Source organism: Balaenoptera musculus, chromosome 9 (assembly GCF_009873245.2).
Source record: "Balaenoptera musculus isolate JJ_BM4_2016_0621 chromosome 9, mBalMus1.pri.v3, whole genome shotgun sequence".
In the NCBI taxonomy this organism is placed as follows: domain Eukaryota; kingdom Metazoa; phylum Chordata; class Mammalia; order Artiodactyla; family Balaenopteridae; genus Balaenoptera; species Balaenoptera musculus.
In genome coordinates, this window is record NC_045793.1 from 1,774,925 (window position 1) to 1,791,373 (window position 16,449).

The window sequence follows — 16,449 nt, forward strand, 5'->3', positions numbered from 1 at the left end:
GCTTCTCTTGTTGCAGAGCACGGGCTCTAGAGTGCAGGCTCAGTAGTTGTGGCGCACGGGCTTAGTTGCTCCACGGCATGTGGGATTTTCCCGGACCAGGGCGTGAATCCATGTCCCCTGCATTGGCAGGCAGATTCTTAACCACTGTGCCACCAGGGAAGTCCCATATTCTTTTTAATAGATTGAAGTCTTATTAAGTCTTTAGTCTGGTAAACTGCCGCCAGGATTGTTGCCATGATCTCATGGTGTGACCTACGCTGCATACTCTACTAGGGTCTGGGTCCCTTTTACCTTCTTTTAAAAGATATTTTATTGTATGTTTTCACTAACCTTATATTTCTTTAAAATATTATGATAGGTTATTGTGTCTCAAATTCAAATACATTGGTCCTGGATAGATGTGGCTACGAAAGAGCTGCTATTTGAAACCTGCTGTTTTTCTGTTGTCTCCATAAGCTGCTTTTGTGGAGTCTGTCTGTATAATAGGTGATGGGATTTCACTGAGTGGGGATGAGAGTTAAGTTTAAAAGTCAGCTGATAAGGTGAAACTGAGTTTAGTCAAAGTTATTTTTGAAATTCTTAGATCACCCATAAAATTAAAGGTACATGATTTTGTCTATACAGTCCTTTGTGGTTAAAATTTTATATGGCCCCGAGTAGCTCTTCAGTTTCTTCCTTAAAGAATGTGCACAATCCCGTCATCTCTCAGTTGACTGACTACTTGAATGCTGTTTTACTTATTTATTTATTCATTTACCAGTAGTCAGAAAAACCCTACCATTCGCATATTCTTTCCAATAAGTATTGGGCCTAGGACACGTGCTCATTGAATAGAATGACTCTTCAGATTTCTTTTTCAATAAAAAGACTTGTTTTTAAAATGTGTATAGGTGAATTTAAGTAACTTCAGTGCATATATGATACAACTGCACTGCATTTCCAACCTATACGACATAATTACACTGTATTTCCAGCTTTGGCCATTTCCCTGCACAAGCCTGTAGCATCCAACTCAGATGAATAATGTGTGTGTGTGTTTTTTCCCTTGGAAAGGAATCACTCTATTTGTTTATTCGTTATGTAATAAGTTTTAAGTATGTGCAAGGCATTGCTCTGGGCATTGGAATTATAGGAATGAAAATGACACAGTCCCTGTTCTTATAGAGCTTACATTCTAGTGGCGAAAGTAGGCAATAAATAAACCACAAAGGATAAGAAACATTTCAGGCAGTGTGTGCTGTGAAGAAACATAATCAGGGTGCAGGGCCTTGGCAGGTCCACTGTCTTGGGTAGGGGAATCAGGTGGCTTCTCGGAGGAGGTGACATGTGAACAGGAACCTGCATGAAGAGGGGACAAGGGTGGGGGAGGTGAGAGGGTCTGTCAGGTGTCTCTTCCATCACGACCCTGGGTTGCTAGTTCAGGGGAGCAGGCTGCGCCTACCCGCCCCACACGAGCGGCACGGTGGGTTTCTTGTGGATGTCGGCAGAACTTCTGAGCGAGTGACTCACGTCGGCGCCCTTGCTCATCGCTTCCAAGAGGCTGCGATACGTGGGCAGAGTCGCTTAGGGTTGACTGGGGTTTTCCCACCAGGTAACAGCCCTGCGTTTTACCTAGGATCCCACTAACAGAAATGAGGAAGTCCATAGAATTTGATCTATCTGATTTGTACTTTATTTTGTTATATATATATAAATTTATTGTACCTGATTTTATTAAGGGCTATTTTATTTATTTTTAACAGGAATCACTAGATTTGATCTACTTGGAGACTTTGGAAGGTTTAATTGGCTGGGAAATTTCTATATTGTGTTATCCTACAATTTGCTTTTTGCTATTATGACAACATTGTGTCTGGTCAGAAAATTCACCTCCGCTGTACGAGAAGAACTTTTCAAGGCCCTAGGTAATTCTGAGGTTTATGGGTATTTTTCTCTTTTTCTACTTATTAATAATTTTGACATTTCAGCTAATTTTAAGTCTTTACCTATTCATTTTTCCAAATGTGTAAATCCTTAGAGGTCACATTCCTGACCCACTACTTACTGGTTATGCTCTTGTATAAAATTACTTCATTAAGTCTCATCTTTCTCATCTGTAAAATGGTGATAATATCTTCTTCTTTCAGGACTGTTGTGAATATTAGCTGAAATAGTTCTTTTAAGGGCCTAAGCATAATCCTAGTACCTGGTAAGAGCTCAGTAAACAGTAGCTCTTTGGTTACTATGATGAGGGGAGGTGTGGTGAGCTGAGGATGATGATATGCTAAAGGCTTATATTTGGTGTTGATTCTCTTACTAGTTTCTAGTTAAAGGTTTTTTTGAGGATTGGATTTTATAGGTATCAGGCTGACCCACAATTATAATTCTCTTCAGTTAGTCAAATAATAATTCAGAATAAAAATATAGTGTTCTTGGCATTAATAAGAGAGAGGGCATTCATTATGTATTCTGTGAGTCATGTGCCTTGTGACAGTATTAAAAACCATAGGTTTGGCTAAGCTATAAAGGGTACAAACGTAACCTATGAACGTATTTTTCATGCTTGCTTCAACATTAGTGCTAAACATATTTCAGGCTTTGTATTTTAGGAATACCAGGACAATATAAACTGTCTTGCTATATAAACCCTCTTGGCTTTAGGGTGTGTAATTTTATAAAAGAAGGGAAAGGTACTCATTTATTGTAGAAAGTCTTGACATTAGCTCATTTACCTGAATTGACATCATTTGAATGCTTATACTCCATATTCCTTTGTGGCTTTTAGCTATTGCAAAAGGCAACATAATGATTGATTCGTTAAGATTCTGTTTTCAGATACTTTAAACCTTATGAACAACAATAAAGCTTTGCATGCCACCAAGCCTTTCCAACCCTGATGCTTGAAAGGATGACCTTTGGGAAGGAAAAAGGATTTCAGATTATCTATTCATGTCTGTTTTACTGCAAATTTATCGTGAGAGGGGGTGGCTGATGAGATATTGGCCCGAAAGGGAAAGTTACATCTCATTTCAGCTGAAGCACCAGATGATTTATGGATTTTAATGCCTAGGTTCCTTATTGCTGGTCAGATTAAAATCTAAAGATGAAGTCAGAATCAAACAGTCCTCTCAGCCAAATTTTTAGTGTTAAAATTTCATTTCTAAGCCTGTTGTAGCATCAGCAATATTAGTTAGCCATAATCTCAGATAAATTCCTACTTACCATTCACGAAAATGAGATGGTTATGAATAAATTGCAGTAAATTTAGCGTTTGGGTTGGGTATTCTGGATAGCATCTTGCTAAGGAAGTCTTTATTAAAGCAGTAAAATGTAATTTAACCGAAGGTAAAGGTTGTAAATGTTGTGTTGGCTCTTTGACCATAAGAGGCAGTGAAATCATCAAGAGTTGTGTAAAACATCTAATAGATACAGTTTTTTTTTTTCCCTAATGTTTTCTGTTACTCTTTGGAATGCTCTAAGGAGGCAATGCCTTATACCTAGAAAAAGATCCTCATTAAGTGTATGTCATGTGTGAATGATCTGAGATCTTAAATATGACTTCACTGGGAATAATAATTTGATTATAAAATTTAACTATCTCCTTTCTTTTTTCTTCTTCTTCTTTTGTGTGTGTGTGGGAGGTGGGGTGGGAGGGATTTTTCCCTCTGCTGCTGTGCATTGAGAATCATAACATCTACCTCATAGAGCATCTGGCACATAGTAGACACTCAGAATTTAGCTACCATGATGGTGGTGGAGCTGATTGTTTTTGCAGAAGAGAGACACTGTAGTTTTCCTGAATGCATAACCTGTGCTACACCCAGGTTTTAGAAGTAACTCATTGAAATAATCGATCCTAAAGGGGTTCTGTTCCAGTGAGGGCGTTGATCACTTGGTCGCTGCTCTCTTTGCCCACTTCCTTCTGCAGCCGGCCTGTGTTAACACGCTTCCTCATGTCCAGCAGTTGTAGGTGCCTTTTGTCACTCAGTGGCTTGGCCGTTCCTGAGACAAGAACTGTTTTTTTGTGTGTGCTAGATTGATTTATTTTTCCCTTCCCAGTCATGCATCATAGACAGGCTCAATTTTACCTTTTCTTTCATTAAGATATGCAGTGATAGAAATTTTAAAATTTGGAGTGCTGTGTTGGCTTATGAGGGATATAAAACTGCTTACCAGTCAGGTAGACAACCATCTGAAATTTTAGGGGAAAAATAATCTTATCCAGGTATATTTTTACAAATATCTGAGCCTTATAAAAATTGTTTTCTCAAAATCTTTTCCATGGATGTGTTGCTTATGTGTTCTTGAATGTCTTTATGCTTCATTTTGTTAAAGTGCTCAGAGCTTTAATGCCACTTAAACTCTTAAAATTTCTTCTCACTTTTCTGCCTGTGAGGGCACAGTATTGTTCTATGTGTCAGGTATACTATGTAAATAATTGCTGTATGATACAGAGGGAAAGTAATGTAACTTAAAAGGCAGTAATAATCTTTTACTCTGTGAAATATCTTTGAGTAGTGAAATCTTATTTATGGTCAGTTTGTTCTGTTGCCATTTCTTTCTTCTTGGTAGTGTCTTCCGTTGCTTTTCTTTTTACTTGCATGCTTTATGTTTTGATGTGTCTTTCCCTGTGTTTTCCTGGGAGTGTATATGTATGGGTGTCTTTTAAAACAAAAATGGGATCATCCTGGTTTCAGGTTGTTCCCTGGGAAGGGCACTCGGGTATGGGGATAAGCCTGCAGGAGGAGGTTTATTAGAAGTTGCTCTTGGACCAAGGTGGAGGGCGGGGCAGGGGCAGGAGCTGTGCGGAGGGCAGGGGCCGCTGCATCTCACCGGAAGCCTGAGCCGGCCCCGTGGGTTGTTGGATGAAGGGAGGACTCCCAGGCTGCCCTGAACTAGGGGACGCCTGACTGCCTCCTGGGCAGCTGTCTTCAGCTCAGGCCCGGGCCCTGCCGGTGGGGAGAAGGGCCCTTTCATCCTGCAGGGAGTGTAGCCAGAGCGGCACGGTTCCCTCGGGAACACGGCACACTCTGCCCGACCTCTCAACAGTGCATTAGTTCTTACATTTTCTTCATTTTCCTGCAGGGCTTCATAAACTTCACTTATCAGATACTTCAAGGGATTCAGAAACCGCAAAGCCTTCTGCAAATGGGCATCAGAAAGCACTGTGAGCCCCACAGCACCGCTCTGCAATCAAGAGCCTGAGCGCCCCAAACTCGTGACATTCCCGTCAGTCAGGGATGCTTGCTGCTGCCTGTGGTCCACGTTTAGGGCCTGGGCCTGTCAGTGTCGTTTTCATAATCTAAGAGCTTGGCTGTTGCAGGTCTTCTTCTTTTTATTTACCTTTGGGGGGTCCCTTGTAGTTTCCAGCCGGGTGCAGGCTCCTCAGGGTGGCGCGCCTTCTGGGGCCATGTTTGCTTGCATCAGTTATGCACCCATGTGAGAGTGTTAGAAAAGGCCAACTTTGGGGCTTTCTAAGGATTCACTTAAATCTTGCTATATATTCCATTCAAAATGAATTCCATTCATGCCCTACATGAAAGGGCATCCTTGGTACTTAGATGTGAAGTTTCTGCAAAAAATGAAAGTTTATAGATGATACTGCAGTGGGTACATTGGAACTGTAAATGGTTGCAAATTATAGTTTTTACTTCCTTAAAGAAAAAACAAAAGCATAGTTCTGATTTATGTTACAGAATGATATTGATTGGACTTTGAGTCAAGGGAGAAATACAAAATTCTTTTAAAACTTGAGCCTTGGTAGAATGCCACAGGAATACCTCCTACTGTCCAGTGGAATAAGCTATGGTAGGAAGTATTATGTAATCATAGTTCTTTGACAGTTTGTGTATATAATTCAGTATTACCTCTCATAACATAGTTGCCAGTGTTGAATACACTTGTAACTTAGATTTTGCCTTATAGGCTATATGTACACTCAGTTTTTTTTAAACATTTTTTTCAGAAATCCCTTAATTCCCTGTGCTCCTTGTGTCCATTATGAACTATAAGTGCTCTGTGGTAGACACCCCTTCTATCGCCACAGTCTTCAGGCTTTGATCACTTCTGTACATGCCAATTTAAACATCAGACTTACGAATGTTACCGTTTAACACCCAAAACACACAGCATCAGCATTCATGATGTAAGAAAAGTTTTGCAGTGTATCGTGGTCTGATGATCATTCAGTTATTAAATTGTAAATAATTCTTGGGATGGGTTCTTGACTTTAAGTCCACTGAATAAAAGCTATAACATTATACTCCGTGTTACCATCCACTAGGATTGAGTACCAGAAATTGTGCATGCAAAAATAGCAGATGGGTCCACTTGCACACAATTCATATCATGCAGCTTCTATAAACACATATGTTCATATGTGCTGTGTGTTTGGCAACAGATTGTGTTCAGACAAAAGTAAAAGAACAGTTTTCTCAAATTGTTGAATTTAAAGGGTTTTTTGGGAGAAATTTATGAAAAACAGGCTATATATATTTTGACATCAAAAATTTCCACTTAGATCCAATATAATAAGAGAAAGTAACCCAAAGCTCCATTGTGTATACTTCTCCTTTATTTATTTATACCTCTGCATTGCCTTCTGAGCTTCTCTTCTTGTTAAAATGCAGCTTAGTTTTAAAATAAAAGAACATTTTGTGATTCTAAATAACACTCAGTAAATACCATCAGTCTAGTATGGGTGAATTTCTCAGCATAAGATCCACATACTGAGAAAATGAATAAAAATTGGCTGCTTTCTAATTTTACTGGTAATTATACCTATTTAAGTGTTAATTGCAAGTTTTGATTTTTACCGAAACTTGCTTGCTTTGAGCAGACCAGGTCAAGGGGAGAAGAGAAAGGAATTCCTTTAAATAAAAGAATATCACTTTTAACTTAACACCAATTTCAGGGCAGACATCCAGAGGAAGAGCTTCTGGGTATTTGTAAGATGTCTGAAAATTTTTGAGTAAAATATTAAACTTTTCAATGTCTATATCAACTCTTTGTTCATTTGAAAGTTTCTTTCCGTCAGAGGACTTAAGCCAGGTTTGGATTAGTAAGGAGTGAAATGTATTATAAATTCCTGAAGCTCTTAGTGGATACTTCTTCATTGCTGTGTGGAACAGAGGGACGGTTTTGAACCTTGGGTGCAAGATGCCTTCTGTGGAAGCAAATACGGGTGGTCACATCCTCGGTCTGCACGTAATGACAAGCACTTGAGGCTCTAGAAACACCTGGTGTATTCCTGGTCACAAGCACAATCTTCCTCTTGAGTGAGACACTTACTCTGAATGCAGGTGCTTCTCTTGGACGCACACTGGAGGCTGGCATATGCACCTGTGGCAGAAGCGGGTGCAGCGCACTGAGGCCGAGCACCGGAGGACCGGTAAGGACAGGCACCCATGAGCTTCCTGTTACTGCAGCTGTGAGTGCAGTGCGGGGCGGGCACGAGGCCTCAGGTCCGAGGTCCCAGCGCCGGCAGCCGGACGGGCCTGAAACGGCCTTCCTTCTAAGTGGATGGGGTATATCGCTGACTGCGTTAAATCAAATGCTCCTTTTATGTTTTCTCACCGCTAGGATCTATTCTAAAAGGACATTAGGCACTGCAATCACAAAGTTTCTTGAGGAGACTGGGCCAATTCTTATCATTCATTGGTTCTACAGTATGTAAATAAATTATTTTGAAGTTATAAATTTTACAGATTATAACGTTTGTAATGATTTTTACTGATTTTCCAAGATATTTCTTAGATTTAAAATTTGTTTAGCTTTATATACATTCTATGTAAAAATAGATCTGCTGTAAATATGAGACTTTATGTGAAAATTACACACACACACACACACACACACGTTAGCACCTTCAGTGCCACGCTGAGGGGTTGACAGTGGATGAGAATGAAACCTTCCTGGTGGTTCTCAGTCTCGGGTGCGTCAAAGGTACATATATACCTGACCTTCGGGGCATCGGCTTCTGCCTGGCTTTCTGGAGCAGTCGGCCGCCCTGTGGCCTCTGTAACCGCCTTATTTGCCAGCAACACAGGCTTACATCGCGTGAAAGCCCTAGGTGGCTTTCTATGTTGTTAGCACAGTACTTAGTGTATAAAGGCAGAGTTCTTACAATAATTTCTTTTAAGTATGAGGATACATGCAGTACTGACTTTTTAAACTTTTAAAACATTGGTATGATGTTACTTTAAAAATAATGTTTGGATGCACTGGCAAATTATTTTTGTTTACAGAGTGTTTTGTTTACAGGTTATCAGTCTTGTTTCTATGAGATACTTTTAGTGTGACTTTTTTTTTTTTTTTAATAATGCAATCCACTGATGCTATCTCTTTTTTTTTTAAAATTTATTTATTCATTTATTTATTTTTGGCTGTGTTGGGTCTTCGCTTCTGTGCGAGGGCTTTCTCTAGCTGCGGCAAGCGGGGGCCACTCTTCATCGCAGTGCGCGGGCCTCTCATTATCGCGGCCTCTCTTGTTGCGGAGCACAGGCTCCAGACGCGCAGGCTCAGCAGCCGTGGCTCACGGGCCCAGTTGCTCCGCGGCATGTGGGATCTTCCCAGACCAGGGCTCGAACCCATGTCCCCTGCATTGGCAGGCAGACTCCCAACCACTGCGCCACCAGGGAAGCCCTAGTGTGACTTTTTAAATGTCTCAGAAATTAAAGTTTTACAAAAAGTGATTTCATATTTTGGTTTATTAAGTACTCAAATGTGTTTTTTATTTTTTAATCTTAAATACCATCATGGCTAAAACTTAAGAGCATATATAGGTTATTTTCATTTCAGTTTTATAAAGGGCAATAACTATTCTGGTGGAATGTTGAATTGAGGAAGGAGTGGATATTTTCTCTCCTTTTTGTTGGGGAGTTTTTGATAGATCAATTTCTTGCAACCTAAAATGTAGCATCAGTAATTGAAATCATGTATGTTATTTATTTGACTTATTTAGATTTGATTTCTCTGATTTCTTCCATTGAAGGACTGAGCCACATACCTGATTGTGGTGTGAGCAGCTTAATCCAGAGTGCTTGGAAGGCAAATGCCTTTAGCATGTGCTTCATTCATTGACAAATAGAAGCCTCTATGGCAGTGGCTTTCAGACTTCTGACCAGAGTAAGAAATGCAGTTTACATTGTAACTCACACACACGTACATACTTCTATACATACAAACAAAAATTTAACAAAACAGTACCTACTTTTACTGTGTGTGATGCATGCTGGCTTTTTCTATTCTGTTTTGTTGGTATTTTTCTAAGGTATTTTTTAAAAAAATACTTGACACAAACCACCAAGTCATTTCCTGGCTGAAAGAATACAAAGCATTTTTTTGGCTTTTGAATATTGTTCAGGTAAAATTCATTATTGCAAATACCACTGAAACAAAAGGATTGCATATGCAAATTACTTGTTCCACTGAAAAGAATGTAATTAAAATCGGTAGAAATTGCTCAAACTCTAAAAAGTGGATTATAAAATTTCAAAACTAAGTGATTGATCCATATGTCTTAAAGGAGTAGTGCTGGGAGCTAGTTTTCAAGATAAGTTATTTAACTTCCAATTCTTTGCAATTCAATTAGGAAAAAGTTTTTTCAAGTTCAAATGTAATCAAACAAGAAATTCACACAAAACCCAGTCATAGTGGATATGACTTTGGTGTTGTGCTCTTCTAAAGGTGTGAAGAAGTCAGGTTCTCACAAGCATGGATTACAGAAAGCAGGGCAGCAGCAGCTGCTGTGCTTGCTTTCTGAGGACCAGAGAGAAACAGAAGGATCTTCAGTGTCTCGATGTGAGGAGGCTGAGATTCAAATGTGGGCTGTGAATCTGAGGAAGAAAGTTTTATCAGTTTCTAAGAATACTACGTGAAGGATGTAATGTCTTTTCCTTTGAAAAGCTATTACTAAAAGAATGTACTGCTTACAAACAGTGACACTGAGGATCAAGGATTTGGGATACTTCTGGAGCTAGCATATTGATTCTGCAGCTTTCCTTTCACAGCCCTCTTGAAATCTTCTATAGTTTTTCTCTGTCGGCTTAACAGTGGCCTTGAGGATGAAGTGACAGAGGTATGATTGCCGACGCTAGCACCTGTCTCTCCCCGGCCTGTGCCTGTTCAGAGAGTTTCTCATCACCTCCACTCTCTCTCATCCTCTCTTTACTTCAGTCTCAGCAGTGATTCGCTTCTTCTTTTCTCTTTTTAGTCCTCACTGTGGCATCTCATCAGACCTCGAAGTCAAGGAGGTGAAGGGGGCGCAGGGGAAGGGAGGAGGCAGGTGCCATGTTCTCGCTCTCAGCAGCCCGAAGACCTGGGAAATGGGAAAACACACGCCTCCATTTTGCAGAGAAGGGGCCCAAACACACGAAGGTTAAGATTTGCTGAGGGGCTTCCCTGGTGGCGCAGTGGTTGAGAATCTGCCTGCCAATGCAGAGGATACGGGTTCGAGCCCTGGTCTGGGAAGATCCCACATGCCGCGGAGCAGCTGGGCCCGTGGGCCACAATTACTGAGCCTGCGCGTCTGGAGCCTGTGCTCCGCAACAAGAGAGGCCACGATAATGAGAGGCCCGCGCACCGTGATGAAGAGTGGCCCCCACTTGCCGCAACTAGAGAAAGCCCTCACACAGAAACGAAGACCCAACACAGCCATAAAAATAAATAAATAAATAAACCCAAAGTTTAAAAAAAAAAAAAGATTTGCTGAGGTCACACAGCTAGGGAGTTGAAGAGCTGTCTGTGAACGCAGGTCAGTATCACTGAGTCTCACCTCTTCCTGGTTTGGGGGTTTTGATTTCTTTTTTTAGTGACTCCAGTCGGGTGGTTCAGAATTTTCCAGCGCCAGGATATTGAGTCAGGTGTTTGAACATCGTCTGTCTTTCCACTTGTCTTAGTGCTGATGGGGAGTTGCAGAAGTGTGGCATAGTCCCAGGGTCCATATTTCTAGGCCTTAGAAACTCAAGCAGACTTAGTTCTTTCTCAGTTATACAGCTAAACATTTAATAATGCAGATAACATAAGTAGATATCTAAGATGTGGTTCTAAAATGAGACGAATTTTATGTATATAGCTTGCAAAAGGGACTTACTGCTTTAAAATAGTAGTAACAACAACAATAATAATAGCAGTAGCCACTTAAATAGTGCTTTCCTGTGCCAGGTATTGTTCCAAGCATTTTATATGTGTGTGTATATGCATGTTTATTTAAATATGTAACTTATTTAATCCTCCTGACAATCCTGTGAAGTAGGTACTGTTAGTATTCCCACTTTGCAGATGAGGAAGCTAAAGCACAGAGAGGTTAAGTAACCTGCCCAGGGACCCACAGGGCACAGGATTCGAATCCCGGGCCAGCTGGCTCCTGAGTCCTTACCCTTAACCACTTTATAAACATTGCGTCTCAGATAGACTTTACTTATCAATTACAGCTGATGAAAAGAAGGCACCTATTTTCACACAGGAGGCCCTGAGACCAGTTGACAGAGCCCTAGCTAAGATCAGAGCCTCTGAGACCGAACAAAGGGACTTGTTTAAAATTGTTACCTGTCTTCGTGGTGCTTGGTGAGGACACTGAACCAGGTAGAGAACACGTGTGCGATATTTGGGCTTTAAGAATGTGGCGTGATTGCCTTGGAAGGAAGAAAAACGGTCCGGGAAAGGTTTTTAAAGATGGTGGTTCTGCTCCACGTGTCACAGGGCGCGGCCCTGCAGGTTTCCCGCCGTACAGCGAGCTCTGCATCTGGGAGGGGTTTAGGCAGAGCCTCTGTGAGCCACTGATGCTCAGCGAGCACAGGCCTGGAACTGGCGGCCTTGAGCCCCAGCGTGAGCTGACCAGAGCTTCGGTTTCCTCATGATTTCTGCATTCCTTTCCCCGACACGTAAAAGGGGCAGGACCTGTGGTTGTGAAAAAGCGCTAGGAAACAGTAGCCATAGTTATTTACCAATCTGAAGGGGGGGGGAATCACACCTGTGTACCATGTAGTGGAACACGCCGGGTGGCTTCTGTATCTATGTATGTGTATCTGTGTATGTGTATCTGTGTATGTGTATCTGTGCATGTGTATCTGTGCATGTGTATCTGTGCATGTGTATCAGTGTGTGTGTATCTGTGTATGTATATCTGTGCATGTGTATCTGTGTATGTGTATCTGTGCATGTGTATCTGTGTGTGTGTATCAGTGCATGTGTATCAGTGTATGTGTATCTGTGTATGTGTATCAGTGCATGTGTATCTGTGTATGTGTATCAGTGTATGTGTATCTGTGTATGTGTATCAGTGCATGTGTATCTGTTTATGTGTATCTGTGCATGTGTATCAGTGTATGTGTATCTGTGTATGTGTATCTGTGCATGTGTATCTGTGTATCTGTGTGTATCTGTGCATGTGTATCTGTGCATATGTATCTGTGTATCTGTGCATGTGTATCAGTGCATGTGTATCTGTGCATGTGTATCTGTGTATGTGTATCTATGTATGTGTTACATGTGCACCAGGCTGTGGCCGACATGCCACAGCCACTGACACAGGGCCTGAAACATTAGGTACTTGATAAGTATTAGCTGTTATTTTAAATAATTTATTTAAATGTTCTCTTATAGTTGCTTGACATTTTTAAGATAATGTCACAATTAGCTGTAGCAGATCCTATAAAGGACTAAAATAAGACTTTAAAATTTTTGATAGTGGGGCTGTATAAGAACAACTGAGACCAGCTCCGTAAAAGCCATTCAGCATTTATCTGGTCCATATGGGGCTTTTCTAAGTGAGTCCTCACATATCCTCGTGAAAATTTTTCATCTACTGGAGTTGCCTAAAATCATCATTTCTTAAATTATGATGAGGATTTTGGAATCATACAGGCTATGTTAAAAACTTGTAACAGACAAGAAAGCATTTTTGGGTCTCCACATCCTCATTACGTTTATTTGGTTAAGCTTGAGAGTCTAGATGTGTCAAACATTAAATTAATTAGTTTCCTTATGAGGCTTTGTTTTTGAAATAGAAGCCAAGTCTGTCTACAAAAGGCAGTGAGGAATTCCCTGGCGGTCCAGTGGTTAGGACACAGCGCTTTCCCTGCCGAGGCCTGGGTTCAATCCCTGGTCAGGGATCTGAGGTCCCGCAAGCCTCTCAGCTCAGCCAGAAAAGATGGGGGGTTGCGCAATGATATTGGACCGTCACAGTGTTTCTGCTGATTTGCCTGACCTAACTCAAGTTTCAGCGTTTAAATTGTCATTGTAATTCCATGTGGTTGCTCTGTGACGAACCACATGCAACCACAGGATTGTCGTATGTATGTGGAACCTCGTTTGTTCATGAGCTTCTTTTCCTACCAGTAGATGTAGGTTTACATCATTCCATTGAATGGCTATATAGTATTCCTCTTGATGTGTATGGACCGTATTTTAATCAACTCCTTAGGGATGGGTGTCTAGATTATTTCCAGTTTCGAACTACTGTAAATACTAACAAATAGCTTTCGACATGTATCTTAGCACACTGTTCTATTATCTCCTTAGAAGTTTGTAATGAAAAACTCCTCTTTCTCGTACTCTCACTATTTCACTTGTAACCACCAAATGTGTGGGGTTTTTTTCTACACCAAGTATTTCTCCAATTCTCTGTGGATAACTACATGGGTGTCCTACAGTTCAATTCAATTCTGACGCTATCTTCATGAAATTAGTGCACACCCACATGTTAGGGGCTCAGTCCCAATAAGACTGGCTGCCTCCCCCCCCCCCACCCCCCCGCTTCAGATGCTGATCCCAAGCCCAGGCTGTCACCTGTGCTTCTGACCAACCAGCTGTACATCAGAGGGTCCCAGGACCCTCTCTTCCAGTTCAGTAGTTTGCTAGAGCAGCTCACAGAATGCTGGAAGACAGTTGACTTGCTAGATTACCTGTTTCCCATAAAGGATACAAGTCAGGAACAGCCAGATGGAAGAGATGCACAGGCCAGGTTTGGGGAAGGGGCACTGAACTTCCCCACCCTCTCGGGGTGCCCCACTCTCCTAGAGCCTCCATGCGTTCACCGACACGGAAGCTCTCGGAGTCCCTTCAGTTAGCGGTTTTTGTGTGTGTGGAGGCTTCACTGTATAGGCGTGATGGATTAAATGATTGGCCACTAGCGATGAGCTCACCCTCTAGACCCTTTCCACTCCCCAGAGGTCAGGAGGGTGGGGCTGACCCCTAATTAGTTGGTTGGTTCCCCTGGCCATCCTTGGGGAGTTTCCGGAAGTCACCTCATTCAGTGTGGAGAAAAGGGAACCCTCCTACACAGCTGGTGGGAATGTAAATTGGTGCAGCCACTATGGAAAACAGCGTGGAGGTTCCTTAAAAAAACTGAAGGTAGAGTTACCGTATGATCCTGCAATCCTACTCCTGGGCATATATCTGGAGAAAACTCTAATTTGAAAATTTACATGCACCCCAGTGTTCATACCAGCACTATTTACAATAACCAAGACATGGAAACAACCTAAATGTCCATTGACAGATGAATGGATAAAGAATATATGCACAACGGAATGTTACTCAGCCATAAAAAAGAATGAAATAATGCCATAAGTCAGACAGAAAGGCAAATATCATGATATCACTTATATGTGGAATCTAAAAAGTGGTACAAATGAACTTATTTATAAAACAGACAAATTCAGACATAGAAAACAAACTTGTGGTTACCAAAGGGGAAGGGTGGGGAGACAAGTTGGCAGTATGGGATTAACAGATACACACTACCATATATAAAATAAACAGCAAGGATTTACTGTATAGCACAGAGAAGTATATTCAATATCTTGTAGCAAACTATAATGGAAAAGAATCAGAAAAAAAAGAATATAGATAAATATGTGTATATATATGTATAACCGAATCACTGTACACCTGAAACTAACACAATATTGTAAATCAACTCTACTTCAATTAAAAAAAAGAAAGTCACCTCATTCACATAAGCCCAGGTGTGGTTGAAAGGGGCTTGTTATGAATATAAAAAGATACCCTTATCCTCTTATCACTTAGGAAATTCCAAGGGTCTTCAGAGCTCTGTTCCAGAAATGGAGGAGGACCACATGTGTATTTTTTTTTATAAGTCACAATGTCACATAATTCCTAGAAATGAAAGTGGATCAAAGAGAATGCACACTTCCAAGAGAAAGACCATATCATCATGCTCTCATCAGCAGCATGTGTGTGTCTAGCTAACACTGGATTTTGCCAGTCTTTTACATTAGTGGCAACTTGATGGGCAAATACTGTTTTTCTCACACTTTTAATAACTAGTGGGGGGAACTTTAAAAAGAATTTTAGCAACTATTTGTATTTCTGCTTTTATGAGTTATTAAATGTGCTTAGCCCACTTTTGGTATTTCTTATTGTTTTATAAAACCTTTCTATTACAGTAGTAAATATTTGTCTTTCTGTTGTGTTGTAAATATTTTTCCTGGTTATTTGTTTTTTTAACTTGTTCACATTGTTTTCTGCTACATGGAAATCTAAAATTTTGAAGTAGTCACAATTGACAATTTCCCATAAATTTTTTGATATCGTACTTAGGACTTCCCTACTCCAAGAGTCCCTACTCCAAGGTAAAAATATTTATCTGTTTTTGTCTCTAACTCCTTTAATTAAGATGTAGCTCACATATCACATGTTGGGCTGCACCCTACAGGCCTGCAAGCCCTGTAATTGCCCAGTCGCGAGACCAAAGAAAGAGCCTGGTGTTGGCGACAGAGACATCAGTAGTTTATTGGACCCAGGATCTTACCTCTGAAGCAAAGTCCTGCAGTGGCACCTCCGGCTGTGGGGCGGGGCGGGGGTGAGGGTTACAGGGGGATGGACATCAGGTCGGCTGGTTACCAGGGAAACTATCCTAGTGGAGCCGTTCTGATGGGAAGATGAGGACGGTCAGTAGCTGGGGCCGGGGACAAGCCTGTAGGCAGTTACTGATCAGACTCTGTGATGAAGAGGGAAGGTCAGCCAGGTGAGTAGGGTGCAGGTGAGGCAGGGACTGGTCCAGCAGGGGATGTCCAGAGAGCAAGAGAGCAGCCGTCTTGGGGGGCCTGACGGTGCACCGTGAAATTCACTCTCAGAGTAAACGGTTCCCTGGTGTTAGTGTTCAAACGACAAAATTCAACCGAGTAAATTGAGGCTCCAGTTGGCCTTATTAGGTGGCTTATGATTAGGGCAGCATCCCATCTAGCACCTAGAAGGAGCTCCCAGGGGTTGTACAAAACAGAAGGTTTTTATAGGGAGAAGGGTGGGGCAAGGGAGCTATTAGCCAAAGAAAAGGAAGGAATATTTTTGGTTCAAGACATCATTTGGGGGGAAGGGAACAGCAAGGGTTTCATCATGCAGATTGCCTCGTCTTCCTCTGGGGGTGGAGAGGGCCCACGTGGCAGACTACCTCCTTGGTGAAGACTAGAAGATTCCAGACTGGTTGATCAAGATTACATTTCTGGT

The 16,449-nt window shown here is 41.4% G+C and overlaps 1 protein-coding gene across 8 annotated transcripts in view; it reads left to right on the forward strand.

The window, feature by feature from the left end:
• The window catches only part of LMBR1 (limb development membrane protein 1), a 158,462-nt gene that overhangs the window by 131,368 nt on the left and 10,645 nt on the right, over positions 1-16,449 (forward strand). For 2 of the 8 annotated variants that reach the window (XM_036862969.1, XM_036862970.1), the window contains 2 exons: positions 1,743-1,904; positions 5,065-6,982. The exons of 1 other annotated variant lie outside the window; for it this stretch is intronic. In XM_036862969.1, coding sequence (XP_036718864.1) covers positions 1,743-1,904; positions 5,065-5,150 — 248 coding nt within the window. In that variant the 3' untranslated portion in view covers positions 5,151-6,982. Of the gene's footprint in view, positions 1-1,742; positions 1,905-5,064; positions 6,983-16,449 lie in introns of those variants that run through there. 5 more of the 8 variants (XM_036862973.1, XM_036862977.1, XM_036862975.1 and 2 more) reach the window with 3 other exon arrangements.